The sequence below is a fragment of the Canis lupus genome, chromosome 17 (assembly GCF_048164855.1).
Source record: "Canis lupus baileyi chromosome 17, mCanLup2.hap1, whole genome shotgun sequence".
NCBI lineage: Eukaryota > Metazoa > Chordata > Mammalia > Carnivora > Canidae > Canis > Canis lupus.
Genome location: NC_132854.1, coordinates 10948911 through 10963433, shown reverse-complemented (window position 1 = coordinate 10963433; position 14523 = coordinate 10948911). Strand labels below are relative to the sequence as shown.

Sequence of the window (14523 nt, the reverse complement as noted above, 5' to 3'; positions counted from 1 at the left end):
GTCTTAGCAAATTTTAAGAATACGATGTATTATAACTATAGTTCACCAGGCTGCACAGTAGATCCTAGAGTGAATTCCTCTCAGCTGGAATTCTGTACCCTGTACCCAGCTCCCATTTCCCTCTCCCCCTAGTCACGGGCAATCACCCTTCTACTCTCTGCTTCTATGAGTTTAACACTTTTAAATTCCACAAATAAGTGATATTATACAGTGTTTATCTTTCCGTGTTTGGCTAATTTCACTTAACATAACGTCCTCCAGGTCCTTCCATGTTGCTGCAAATGGCAGGATTTCCTTCTTTTCTATGACTGAATACTATAACTATATATATGATATAAATATATGTAATATGAATAATATATAAAATTCCATTATGTTATATATATATATAATTCCACATATAATGGAATATTACACACACACACTTTATTCAACTGTTGACACGCAGATTGTTTCCATATCTTGCCTACTCTGAGTAAGGTCCTTTAGTTTTATGCTGATGCTACTACAGAATTACTAATTTTAGGGTAAAAGAGGCTTCATTATGCTCTGTATACTGTAAGAACAGGGAAGGCATATTTATTCATTTCACAAGATTTTCTAGAAAAGATTTTTGCTTAACTCTCATCTATATGGAAAGTTCAATTAACCAGAAAAGCAAAATTTTCAAATATTAAAGATGTAACACAAGTGGAAACCTGTGTCTTTAAAAATAAAACACTTCAATTGTCCAAGTGACACAAAAAGGAAAATACATTAAAAAGATTCTAAGTAACTAAAAGGTGGTCCCTTCCAAGTATAATACATGTTAGGCCTTTAATGTGCCCCATCATTTCACTGTGAGAGGGTTCCCTCAGCAATATCACTAAATACAAATGTTCTAGGAGCATCATGTTTTTATTCTTACGATTTGAGGTCAGCCTTAAGTACAAATATTAAGCAACAAGAATAATCATGTTAAAAATGTGGAATAAATACATTTTTTACTTTCAACACCTGGTGTCAGCAGCATAACACAGTCCAGGGCTCTCTGCACAGGCTCTGAGCTGGGTGTGCCCTGGGGTGGCAGCAGCTGGGCCTTCAGGGGAAGGAAGCCCAGAGGCTGGGTTCACATCTTCCAGAAGCATGATTTAACCATTGCCCCAGGTGGCTGAATTCCCAGGAATCACCCAGGGTTAATGGACAGTCTTTATGTTTGTTTTTAACTCTAACCATAATGATGTGAGGAAAAGCTAGAGTGAAGTGAACCTGAAATGCTTTCTCTCTATGTGATGCTCCACAAGTGAGATGGCCTCACCTCCCCGCTGCCCAATCCTCTGAGCCTGTCTGTCTGCTACCCAAATTCAGAGGTAACCTGGTTTAGATTGGCTTCTGATGACATGCCTGAAATTAAAAATCCAAAATCTCCATCAAAACATCATTCTTTAAAAAAAAAAATCATTCTTTAAAGTAACTGGGGTTCAGGTCAGACTTCAAACAAAGGGGAGACATGAGGAAGAAGAAGCCATCCTTCTGACATCCTGAGCAAAAATCACAGCATTGACCTCCAAGAGGGACTGGCCAGAATTGTAAAGCCCGGTGCAGTTCAGCCTGCTAGACAACCGGGAACCTTTCCTTGCCCTTTACCAGCAGGGCGAAGTACCACATGTGAGATACTTCCTTTCTAACTTATTCATCCACATAAAAAGTCACCATATCCTAGTTTTCTAGCATGGCTGAATGGTAGCTCTTCATAATAAAGTTTAGCCTTTTATGCACAGAAAAAATTGTATAAACCCTCTCTGCATTTGTAAACACTGCATACTACAAATGATGCAGCACAGCCTTATTCACAATTGCAAAGAAGTGGAAGTAATCCAGGTGTCCATTCACAGATGAATAGATAAATAAAATGTGGTATCTACAGACAATATTTAGCTTTAAAAAGGAAAGAAATGCTGTCACATGCTACAAAATGGATAAACCTTAGGGACATTTTGCTAAGTGAAATAAGTCAGTCATGAAAAGACAAATACTGTATGATACCACTTACATGGTCAAATTCATAGAGGCAGAAAGTAGAATTTGGTTGCTAAGGACTGGAGGAAGAGAGGGGAGTTATTTAACAGGTACACAGTTTGTTTTACAAGATGAAAGTTTTGGAGGTATGCTGTACAGCACTGTGAATACTTAATGCTACTGAACTGTATATTTAAACATGGTTAAGGTGGTAAATTTTGTTATTTTTGTACCACAATAAAAATTAAAATATTTTTTAAATGATATAACTTGTAAGCTTTCATCATAATGCAGGATTGTCATACTGATTGATTATGGACAGTGGTACAGATACATCTATGCAGTTTGCTGTCCGTATCAAGCCTCAGGAGTTACTCTAGAGTCTGCTTTCTTAATAAATATCTGGGACTTGTTAGGATTTAGCTGCTAAAAGAGAAAGTGGAACTTAACATCTTTCGGTACATAATATGTGGTATTACCATCAGAGAATTTTGAAATTCTGGCAGATGTGAAAGCTGGAAAAAACTTTCAAAATTACATTTTAAAGGTGAAGTGAAATATAGGCTGTAATCAAACTAAATGATTTGCCTAAGATCATACAGATAGTAATTATGAACAGAGCCGGAAAGAGAAAACGTCTCCTCTTGCAAGGCAAGACTCAGCTCTGTGGAATGCCTCACCGCCGAATGTCACTGTTTAACATGATGCCACCAGGGGGCAGCAGATGTATTAGTCTGGTACTCCAAAGCCCCAATTTAAGGCCCCAGGACATGTCTATTGTTCCTCCACCCCCCACACTACATATGCACATCTATAGGACTTTATTAGTATCAACAGGAATGAAGTTTAAAGAACATCTATACTGTTTTTAGACGAAACAAAGACTTAGGTCCAATGGAGGTAACAACCTTCCTAATCCTTCACTATTTTTTATTTATCCCAATCCTACTTGACATAAGGGTTAATTACTGTTAGGTTTAAACCAAAAATGACTTAGCCACAGGAACGCATCCCATTGCTTTACATTTTGAACCAAATTTTCCTAACACTTGGCCTCTCAGTCTTCATACCACAGCAACCTCAAGCCTACCAGGCAAGTGGTCCTCCATCTTGGTTTCTTTGTCTGGCTCCATCTTTCTTTTTTTTTTTTTTAAAAAAAAGATTTTATTTATTTATTCATGAGAGACACAGAGAGAGAGAGAGAGAGAGGCAGAGACACAGGCAGAGGGAGAAGCAGGCTCCACGCACGGAGCCCGACCTGGGACCCGATCCTGGATCTCCAAGATCACACCCCGGGCTGCAGGCAGCGCTAAACCACTGCACCCCTCCATCTTTCTTTCTAATGCCCCTGGGATTACAAAGGAAGGTCTCCCAATTGACCTAATCCTTCAGCAACTTTTCAGAAATATTCAGAAGAATCTCTGATTCTGGATGATGGTAATTTCCGTTCTGTTAAATGATACTACCAACTGGAAGCTCAAACCATAGCAGCTAATGGTGAGACTTGACAGAGCTGTCCCCCAGCAGTGACCTCCACAGTTTCATCTAATTCAAGGAGGGAAGGACAAAAGCATTAGCAGTGACATTTAGGTAATTAAACCAGGAGGCAACTCCACACTTTCAGGCAATAGTAACCAGTGACTATGGTCCCTAAGTCATACAAAGAGATGCAGACGATCTTTATTTCACAAATGGTTTTCTTCCTTGAGCTCAATATGCTTTAATAAAGAAAAAGGTATTCAAATGCAAGCTTTCACTACAGCTTTAGACACATGGGAGTTCATTTTTAAACTATAACACTGCAGTGTTCTCTGTAGTTAAAAGGCAAATAAATTACTCTTACATCCAGTTGCTCCCATGTAATTTACTATTCACAGATCTTTTTCTTTTTTAAAAAAGATTTTATTTATTTATTTGAGAGAGAGTGTGTACAAGCAGGGGGGAGGGGCAGAGGGAGAGGAAGAAGTCTCTCTGCTGAGCAGGGAGCCAGACCTGAGACTCGATTCTAGGACTCCGGAATCATGTCCTGAGCCCAAGGCAGATGCTCAACCAACTAAGCCACCCAGGTGCCCTCTTTTTCTTTTTAAAATAAAGTTGTTGTTTAGAGGCGGTGGGGAAGAGGGGGAGAGGGAGAGAGAATCTTAAGCAGGCTCCATGTCCGGCACAGAGCCCAACACGAGGCTTGATCTCACGTCCCTGAGATCATGACCTGAGCCGAAATCAAGAGTCGGACACTTAAACAACTGAGCCACCTGGGAGCCCCCTGATCAATCTAATATAAAACTGATGCCAAAAGCAGTTATAAAATTTCTATAAAATAGAAATGAGACAAGCACAAGATGCTTATAATGAATGGATCACCGCAAAATGCATCATGTATTCAGGTACTGTTCTGTAATCCTTTGCCAAATATGATGTGTTGACTGGTGAAACTAAAGAAAAGTCTATCTAGTGGCACCAGAGTGGCTCAGCAGTTGAGCACCTGCCGTTGGCTTAGGTCATGATCCCAGGGTCCTGGGATTGGGTCCCACATCGGGCTCCCCACAGGGAACCTACTTTTCCCTCTATGTCTCTGCCTCTCTGTGCTCTCCATGTCTCTCATGAATGGATGAATCTTAAAAAGAAAAAAGAAAATCTATCCAAATAACATTCTGGTTTTGATTATTTTCTATATGGAATATTTACCGTATTTAAATACAGAATATCATCAAAAAGCCAAAAATAATTATTTTTATAATAGGTATATAAAATAAATTTAATTCAGTAATTTACTCAAGAGTTATTAAAAATATTTTTTTAGAATACTAAAAAAACTGAAATCAGATAATTAAAAAAAAAAAACAACACACCTATTAGGAGGGCTTAAATAAAAAAAAAAAACAAAAAACAAAACCCTGACAACATCAAGTGCTAACAAAAATATGGAGCAACTGGAACTCTCATACATTCGTGGCTGAGATGCAAAATGATGGGGTACAGCCACTCTGGAAAAGTTTGGCAGTTTCTTAAAAAGTTAAACACACACTTACCATATGACCCACCCATTTAGCTCCTGGGGGTCTTCTCTAAAAAGATGAAAAATTTAAATCCATAAAAACCTATCTACAAATGTTTATAGCAGCTCTATTCATAATCTCCTCAAACTGTAAAGAATCCAATGTCCTTCAACAGTGAATGGATATGTAAACTGGGGTATGCCTGTAAGATGGGCAGTAAATAAGAACACACACAGAGGAATTTCGAAGATGTTGTCCAAGTGAAAGAAGCCAGTCCCAAGGTTGCATACTATTTAATTTCATTTATGTGACAATCTAGAGATGGCAAAACATTTCAAGATAGAGATCAGTCAGGGTACCTGTGTTGCTCAGTTGGTTAGGCATCCCACTAATGATTTCAGCTCACGTCATGTTCTTAGGATTGTGCAACTGAGCCCTGCTTTGGGCTCCATGCTCAACGTGGAATCTGTTTAAGGTTCTCTCTCTCTCCCTCTTCCTCTGCTCCTCCCCACCTCATACATACTCACTCTTTCTCAAATAAATAAATCTTAAAAAAAAAAAAAAAAAAAGATGGAGACTAGATCAAGGGTTGTCAGCAACTAGGGGAAGGGGAAGGGTTTGACTTACAATGGGACTGAATGAGGGAAGCCAGTATTTTTTGGTTTTGTTTTCTGGCTTTTCTTGGTGGTGCTGTTCTGTAAAAGAATTGTGATGAGGGGCACCTGAGTGACTCAGTGGTTGAGCACCTGCCTTTGGCTCAGGTTATGATCCTGGGGTCCTGAGATCAAGTCCTGCATCAGGCTCTGTGTGAGGAGCCTGCTTCTCCCTCTGCCTATATCTCTGCCTCTATGTCTCGCATGAATAAATAAATAAAATAAATAAATAAAATTATAAAAGCCTAATAAAAACTCTAAGGGGAAATCACAGTTGACCTTTGAACAACACAGGTTTGAACTTGTGAATCCACTTATATGCAGCTTTTTTTTTTTATAAAAATAGTACTATAAATATATTTTTTCTTCTTCATCCTTTTTTAAATAACATTTTTTCCCTAACTTACTTTCTTGTAAGAATACAATATATAATGTATACAGCTTACAAAATATGTGTTAGTTGACGCACACCTTATCGCTAAGGCTTCTGGTCAACAGTAAGCTCTCAGTAGTTAAGTTTTTGGGGAGTCAGAAGTTATACTCAGATTTTTCAAATGCAGGGTGTTGGTTCCCCAACCAAGCATTGTTCAAGAATCAACTGTAGTGTACCTTATAAATGAATAAAGAACAATTAGATTGCATTTTGAGGAGTATTTACAAAGACTAAGTCACTGTGTTTTTTTTTCCTTCTCTTAGCATTTTGTTATGAACATTTCCAGCCGTATTCAAAAATAGAGTACAGTAGATCTTAACCATTCATGAACTGACAGCACCATCCTGGCTTTGCCATATATGTTCCATTTGTCATTCTCCCTTTGTTTTTTGTTTTTGTTTGTTTGCTTTCTTCTGAAGAATTTTGAAGCAAATACCAGAAATCACATAATTTTATCACTAAATATTTTAGTGATAAATACTAAATATTTTACTATGATTTTTTTTAATTTTAGTTTTTGCATACCTATAGTCCTAACAATGAACAAAATTCCTTAATATCATCTAATACTATATTCAAATATCCCCATTTGCCTAAAAGGTCTGTGCAGTTGGTTTATTCAAACCAAAGTCAAAACAAAGCCCATTCATTGTATTTGGTTTATATATGTCCTAGGTCTCTTTTAATAATCATAATTGATATGTGCCAGGCATTAGCTTAATTCAGAATTCTCTTATTCTTACTTTTACCTCTTATTTTGTTTTAGAGTAGTTACATCTCTGATACTTTCATTCATCATTACTAGAATTTATATAAAGTAAAATTGGCCTTTTTTGGTTGTATAATTCTATAAGTTTTAAAGTTGATGTAACTTTCATCACAGTTCTTTTTTTTTTTTTTTAAGATTTTATTTATTCATGCGAGACAGAGAGAGAGAGAGAGAGAGAGAGAGGCAGAGACACAGGCAGAGGGAGAAGCAGGCTCCATGCAGGGAGACCGACATGGGACTCGATCCGGGGTCTCCAGGATCACGCCCTGGGCTGAAGGCAGCGCTAAACCTCTGAGCCACCCAGGCTGCCCTAGCCTGTGCATTTAATAACACAAACACTCCCGGTGTTCAACACAGAGAAGCTTAATAGTTGCTGAATATGAACAAATGGGACAAAGAAGGTTTTTCCCCTACTATTTTTTTTTTTTAAGAAAAACTTCTTTATTATGGAAAGTCAAATATATACAGAAGTAATGATATAATGATCCCTCAAATACCCAAATTCCAACTTTAACAATTACCAACGTAGGGCCAATCTTAACACCAACATTTAATCAATTTAATGTTATCTAGCAGAAAAAACCCACTTCAATATTCTCTCTCTTTTTTAAGATTTACTTATTTATTTTAGAGGGAGAAAGAGAGTGCATGCAAGTGGGGGGGAGGGGAAGAGGGAGAGGAAGAGAGAAACTCAAGCAGACTCCACGCAGAGGGTGGAATCCAAAGTAGGGCTCAATCTCACGACCCTGAGATCATGACCTGAACTGAAACCAAGAGCCAGACACTTAACCAACTGAGCCACTCAAGTGCCCCTCAATATTCTCTTACAGAATCACATGTTCCTCGTTCTCATCACATGTTCATTTATCTGTATTATTAACACCTTAAAAAAAATCTTGAAATGGACAAGTCTTTTTTTTTTTTTTTTTTTTTAATTTATGATAGGCACACAGTGAGAGAGAGAGAGGCAGAGACACAGGCAGAGGGAGAAGCAGGTTCCATGCACCGGGAGCCCGACGTGGGATTCGATCCCGGGTCTCCAGGATCGCGCCCCGGGCCAAAGGCAGGCGCTAAACCGCCGCGCCACCCAGGGATCCCCTGGACAAGTCTTTCTAAGCAAAATATAAAACAAGGGAACTGTAAAACAGAAACTGTTATTTTCCTCCCTATATAAAATTAAATTTTTTACAGAGCATAACTATTGTAAACAAAGTTTAAAAAAATGGGGGAAACAGTTGTAACACATATAACAAAAGATTAGTATCTCCAACGTATACAGAATTCTTACAAATCAATAAGAGAAAGATCAATAACATACTATTCAGAAGAATGGGTATAGGGATGAACAGACAGTTTCATCTATTAAACAACAGAAAGACAAGGACTTCCAAGTGACACTATTTGTCAAGATGCTACCTCTGGTGGTCCAGGATTTAGGAGTAAAATGCACTCTACAACAGAGGGGAAAACAAGAATTCTTACCTGTAAACATGTTTCTTCAAAGCTGTGTTGCCCTAGAATCCAGCACCAGAATAAGTGTATGAGCTTACAAAAGCTTTTGACTTTAGAATCCTTCTAAACGGGACAGCAGGATAAGTACTCCCACCTCACAGGATGACCAGGAAACCATGGCATGGACCAAGTATTTCTTTCCAGCTCTCAGTCCTGTTGGGAGGATGAGGAAGAAGATGAGTGAAGAAAGTTGAGTGTTTAAGAGACAAGGGGCTTAAAAACAAAAACAAACCAACCTAGCCCTTACCAGATGGCATCTGAAACCCTGGGTCTGGGAAGGAAGATATTTCCATTCAGTGGGAAAATGTGGTCCACCAGCCAAGGGGCCACAGGGTGGGGTTTCCACTGACCTAGCAGAGGGATTCAAATTTCTCAACATCCTGGAGAAATAGAAGCCATATCTTCTCCTTCAAGTAAGGAATATTAAGACAAGGGGGGAAAAATGTATTTTCAGCCATAAGGCAAAGACTATTTTAGGAATATTGAGCCATATATTTACATTAAAAAACAATTAAAATGACCTCTGAAGTACACCTGCCAAAAACAGAGAACCTAAACCTAATTAGATCTAACTTCCTTTAGAACCTTTAGATCTAACTTCCAGTTTATAGGAAATACAAGGGATAGAGGAGCAAGCTAAATGATACTACACAAAAAGCCAAATAAATCCAGAACGTGAGGCATCTATAAGCAACCAAGTGCCACCAGTAAATCATTGGCATTAAAGAAACCCACTGGGACCATGACAGACCAGTGTCAGCAAACTATAGCTCTCAGGTAAGTCCAGCCTGCCAGTGGAATTTAAAACAAAAAGTCTTAACAAAATTTTATCGGGACACAGCCACGTTCATTCATGTACATATCATCTGCAGCTACTTTTTGTATGAACACAGTTGATTAGTTGCAACTGAGACCATAAGGCCTGCAAAGCCTGCAGGAGTTAGTATCTGGCCCTTTTCACAAAGTCTGCCAAACCCCTGTCCTAGATTAAGAGAGGCATCAGCTGCTCAACAAAATATCATGTGTGGACCTTGTTTGAATTCCAATTCACATAAACCAAGAGAAAAGTAAGTGCATTTTTGAGGCAATCAAGGAACTTTATGGACTGGGTCTTCGAAAACATTATGGAATTATTGTCAATATAATCGTGACAATGAGATAACAATGGTATTAAGGTTATACAAGAAAAAGACCTTTTGTTGGAAGCACATACTGCACTAAGGATGACATGATACGGTGTCTGGAATTTAAGCTGCTTCAACAAAAAAGATGAAGCAGATATGGCCAATGAAATTGTTTTAACAAACTGTTCCATCTATTTGATGGATTTGTGGAAGTTCATTGTACTACTCCCTGTGCTTTTGTGTTTGCTTTAATAAAAAAGGAAAAAAGAACCCAGAACCTTGATCAAAAAGTGTTTATAGAGGTGTCTTATAGCTCAATTGGCTAAGTTAGACTCTTGGAATTTCAGCTCAGGTCATGACCTCAGGGTTGTGAGATTGAGCCCCGCATGTCCCCATGTCCAGCTCCATGGTGGGCGTGGAGCCTGCTTAGATTCTTTACCTCTCCAAAGAAAAAAAAATGGTAGAGTTTATAGCCAGACAGCCTTTCTCTTCAGGTATACCTCCGCCTCAGAGTCCAGACTCAACACACCAGTTGCTCCTATATCTCTGAACCTGGTTACATTTTAAGCTCCTTTACTCTGTTCATGGTGTCTGCCACAGGAATGCCCCATTCAACTCCTTAGCCCATTAAGATTCCACTCTCTGCTCAAGGTCCAGCACAAATGTGACCCTAGCCAGGTCCTCCAAGGTCCTCCAAGGGCAATTTATCTTTCTGTGCCCCAATAGACCACTGCCACTTTGAAATTTTTTTCATCCCTTTTAACATTTTAGCTCTTTACTGTGTCTATTACCTCATAATGCCCTACAAATCCTGAGATTCCTAGTAACTGGGTCTTTCTGTAATTCCAGTGGCGGAGTATACCACCTTATGCACAGTAAGCTCTGTCTATACAGCTCTCAGGTCCAACCTAAACAAGGCTGTCTTGCCCTGAGCAGTTTCACTGACAAGAGAGAGACCTTCAAGTAAAGAATGAATTTCTGTTAAGAGGCTGGTCATGTTTAAATGATGCCCTCCTAATACATTCTTTAATTGCTAAGGTTTGCCCCTGAATAGAGAATGTTCTAGAGGGGAATGCTAAGTTTGCTTGAATGTGTCCTCTTATTATCACCACCTCTCCTTGGGACCAGTCCCTCTGCAAACAAACACTGCAGCCCTCACCTCCACCTCAGTCAGCAGGGTGCCCCGCCCCCTGGTAAAGGGCCTGGCTAACTGCGTACAAAGCCTTTCAGTGACTCCACTTAGAAGAGCTGACACAGGCTGGAACTTTCAAGAGATCTCACTAGATAAAAAAAAAAAAAAAAAAAAAAAAAAAAAAGGGCAGATAATTTTAAAAACAGTAACAGCTTCTGTGCCTGTTCTCTTATACTTCCTGCTGCCCAATATCTAAGGCCAGCATGAATAACCACCCTCTCTAGATCTCATGCTAACAGTTGAGACCGTCGTTAGCAAGGTCAACTAGTCCAAAATATTTCTGAACCAAAATCCACCAATTAGAAATTAACAGAACTCGGGATCCCTGGGTGGCGCAGCGGTTTGGCGCCTGCCTTTGGCCCAGGGCGCGATCCTGGAGACCCGGGATCAAATCCCACGTCGGGCTCCCGGTGCATGGAGACCGCTTCTCCCTCTGCCTGTGTCTCTGCCTCTCTCTCTCTCTCTCTCTCTCTGTGACTATCATAAATAAAGATCTTAAAAAAATAAAAAGCTCATAAAGAAAAAAGGAAATTAACAGAACTTTACAAACGCGGCTTTTGAAATACAAACCCTCTCTACCAGGGCTGTCTGCTTACTCAGGAACTTCCGGCTTCTCCTGGGAGTCATTTCAGGAAAACAAGGCATTTTGGGAAAATGAGGGCAAACTGCAGGAGCTCTTCATATTAGCATTTCAATAAATTGAATGAGAGACCAAGGAGAACAGTCTTCCGTTATAGGAAAAAGTACCTAAGGACAGTGTGAGACCTACACTTTATATAGGCCAATCCAACAGATTGAGAGATGCCCTTTAGGTTATTTCTTTTTTTTAATCGGGGAGAGGGGCAGAGGGAGAGAAGAGGACGAATCTTAAGCAGATTCGTGCTTAATTTGTCTAAGGTTTGTGGCTTCATCACGAGCCCAGTGGAAACCAAGAGGCGGAGGCTCCACCCAGAGCCCAGTGGAAACCAAGAGGCGGAGGCTCCACCCACTGAGCCACCCGGGCCTCCGTGTCCTTTACTTTTTTTTTTTTTTTTTTCCTTTAGTTTTCAATACATGATTTCTCCCTAGGGCGTTTGGCACAATGAATGATCTGCTTTTTAAAAAGCGGCTACAAGTCTCCTGCATGTTCTTACCAGCTCAGTATTCATAAAGCCAGCTTGGAGCCAAGAAGCGGTGCTTCAAGAACCGTGCACTGATTCAGGGTTTCAAGTCCAATTACCGGGCACCCTTTGGCCGACAGAGCGGAAGAGCAACAACGAGACTCGGTAGTCAAGGCTGTTCGAGAAGTTTCTCCCCGTGTTTCAGACGTGTACCTAACAGCTCCAAAGAAACCTAACGTCACACGCTGACAAACACCAGAAGTTTTTAGATTTCTTCGGCAGCTTCGGGTTTCCTCACAAACAGGAATCTCTGAAATTACACACAGATTTTCAGGGGCGCCTGGGTGCCTCGGTCCGTTAAGCAACTGCCTTGGGCTCAGGTTGTGACCCCAGGGTCCGGCATCAGGCTCCCACCTCCACGGGGAGCCTGCTTCTCCCTCCTCTCTCTGTGTCTCTCATGAATAAAAAAAAAAAAATTTTTTTTTAAATTTTATTTATTTATTCATGAGAGACAGAGAGAGAGCGAGAGGCAGAGACAGGCGGAGGGAGAAGCAGGCTCCCCGCACGGACCCGACGTGGGACTCGATCCCGGGTCTCCACAGGATCACGCCCCGGGCTGAAGGCGGCGCTAAACCGCTGAGCCACCGGAGCTGCCCTCATGAATAAATTTTTAAAAATCTAAAAAAAAAAAATTAAAAAATAAAAAATTCTGAAAAGCGGTAGCCTGGTTCCCCTGAGAGATCCTCTTAAAACTACCTTGCGAGTAACCCCCGCCTTTCCTGTGGGAGCCGGCAGCGTCCGCCCCGCAGACAGCTCCTAACTTGCCCGCCCTCGCCCGCTCCGGCGGTGGCGCCTGCGTCACGCCGCGCGCCGGCTCCGGGGCCCGTGTCGCCTCCGGGTGCCCCCCCCCGCCCCGCCCCCGCCCGGCAGCTCCCGCAGGCCGCCCGCGGCCCCTTCGCGGCCAGGCGCGCTCCCCGGCCTCCTCCTGCCCCCGCCCGCGCGGGGGGCCGCGCCCCGAGTCCCCGGCGTCCCCAGAGCGCCCGCGCCGCGGCAGCGGGGACCGAGACCCCGGGTCGGCCCGCGCCCAGCGCCTCACCTGCGGCGGAGCGCGGCGCCGTCGGGAGGGCCGGCCGGGCAGCGAGCGGAAACGTGGGGCGAGGCGCGCGCAGCCGCCCCGGGAGGCCGCCCCCGGCGGCGCCCCCTGGAGGCGGGACGCGGCCCCGCCCGCGCGCCCCGGCCGGGCCCGGCCCGAGCACACCTGGGGCCGCCCCGCAGCTAAGGGCACGCGCGCCCACCACCAGGCTCCTCCGGAGCACCCGCGCTCAGCGCTGGCATCAGCGGATGCAGGTGCTCCTACGTCCATACCAACGGGCATTTTCCGATTCTCCCTTTTAGAATAAAACAGTGGTTGTGGGGGACAATGAAAGAAATGACTTCCCGTCTGTCCCCTGGCGCCCAGGACAAACCTGGAACCCCAGACATTAGAAGAGTGAAGACCAAAAGCTGAAGGAGAATTTTTCTCTGGAAACTTTGTTCATTCTGGGTTTAAACAATGCTCCTTTTGGGACCCAGGTGACGAGAAGGGCACAGAGACAGAGCCCACTCCTGTCGCCTCTCTCCAAAGACACAGAGTTACTGGAATGGAATTATCCACCTTAATCATTTTCTGCCCCTTCCACTCTTTCATGTATGTGGACTAGGTTGTTTTTGTTTGTAAGATTTATTTATTTTTTTATGATGATTTTTTTTTAATTTTTATTTATTCATGATAGACATAGAGAGAGAGAGAGAGAGAGAGAGGCAGAGGGAGAAGCAGGCTCCATGCAGGGAGCCCGACGCGGGACTCGATCCCAGGACTCCAGGATCACGCCCTAGGCCAAAGGCAGGCGCTAAACCTCTGAGCCACCCAGGGATCCCCTTTAAGATTTATTTATTAAAGAGAGAGAGAGAGAGCAGAAGCTGGGAGGAGGAGCAGAGGCAGAGGGAGAAGCAGACTCCTCGCTGAGCAGGGAGCCTGACGCTGGGCTCCATCCCCACACCCTGGGATCATGACCTGAGCTGAAAGCAGATGCTCAACCAATTGAGCCACCCAGATGCCTCGTATGTGGACTAGTTGAAACTTTATTACAATTTCATTTTTATCCAAACGTTTCCAATAATAATGCAGATGTGGCTGTGTTTTGGATGGATATACAGTTCCCAAAGAAAACTAGAAGATCATATTTATAAGCCATAATTTATTTCCAAAAGTTCTTTCTTGTCTTGGGAAGTTTATAATTAAATTGAAATATTAAAAAAAAAAACTTGTCTAACATATATTTTCAACAATATATTTAAAGAGTAACAGTAATCATCTTAATATTTTTTTTAGTGAAGAATGATTCTTTTGTGAGGGAGAACAAATCATGTTGGCAAAAGAAAATGAGCCAAATACATGAATAAATAATTCTTCTGGTGAAGGAAAATTAAAGACGATGACAAGGGGAGCATTCAATTGTATTTAATGCCAGGTAAGCCTGAGGAGTCTGATTCAACATAGCTCTGTGGGATAATGTCTTCAGCTAACTCTCAAGAAATAACTCATAAACAAATAGTTTATAGTAGAAGTTTTCAAAATGTGGCCCCAATCCAGTAGTATCAACAGCACCTGGGAATTTAGAAATGTTAAATCTCAGGTCAGACCCCAGGTCTTCTTAATCACCAATTCCAGGAGTGGGGCTTAGCATTTTGACTAGTGTCTATGATG

The 14523-nt window shown here is 41.9% G+C and overlaps 1 protein-coding gene across 14 annotated transcripts in view; it reads right to left on the bottom strand.

Moving 5' to 3' along the window:
- The window catches only part of GGACT (gamma-glutamylamine cyclotransferase), a 42591-nt gene extending 29630 nt beyond the window's left edge, over positions 1-12961 (bottom strand). For 4 of the 14 annotated variants that reach the window (XR_012009805.1, XR_012009802.1, XR_012009801.1 and 1 more), the window contains exons 1-2: positions 11811-12220; positions 8332-8514 (exon numbers count right to left, since the gene is read on the bottom strand). Coding sequence is in view for 3 of the 14 variants with exons in the window: in XM_072782489.1 (XP_072638590.1) it covers positions 8332-8341 (10 nt within the window). In the remaining 11 variants the exon portion in view is untranslated. Of the gene's footprint in view, positions 1-878; positions 7962-8331; positions 8515-11810; positions 12230-12873 lie in introns of those variants that run through there. The other 10 variants (XM_072782494.1, XM_072782491.1, XM_072782493.1 and 7 more) reach the window with 8 other exon arrangements.
- Positions 12962-14523: the final 1562 nt, after the last annotated feature.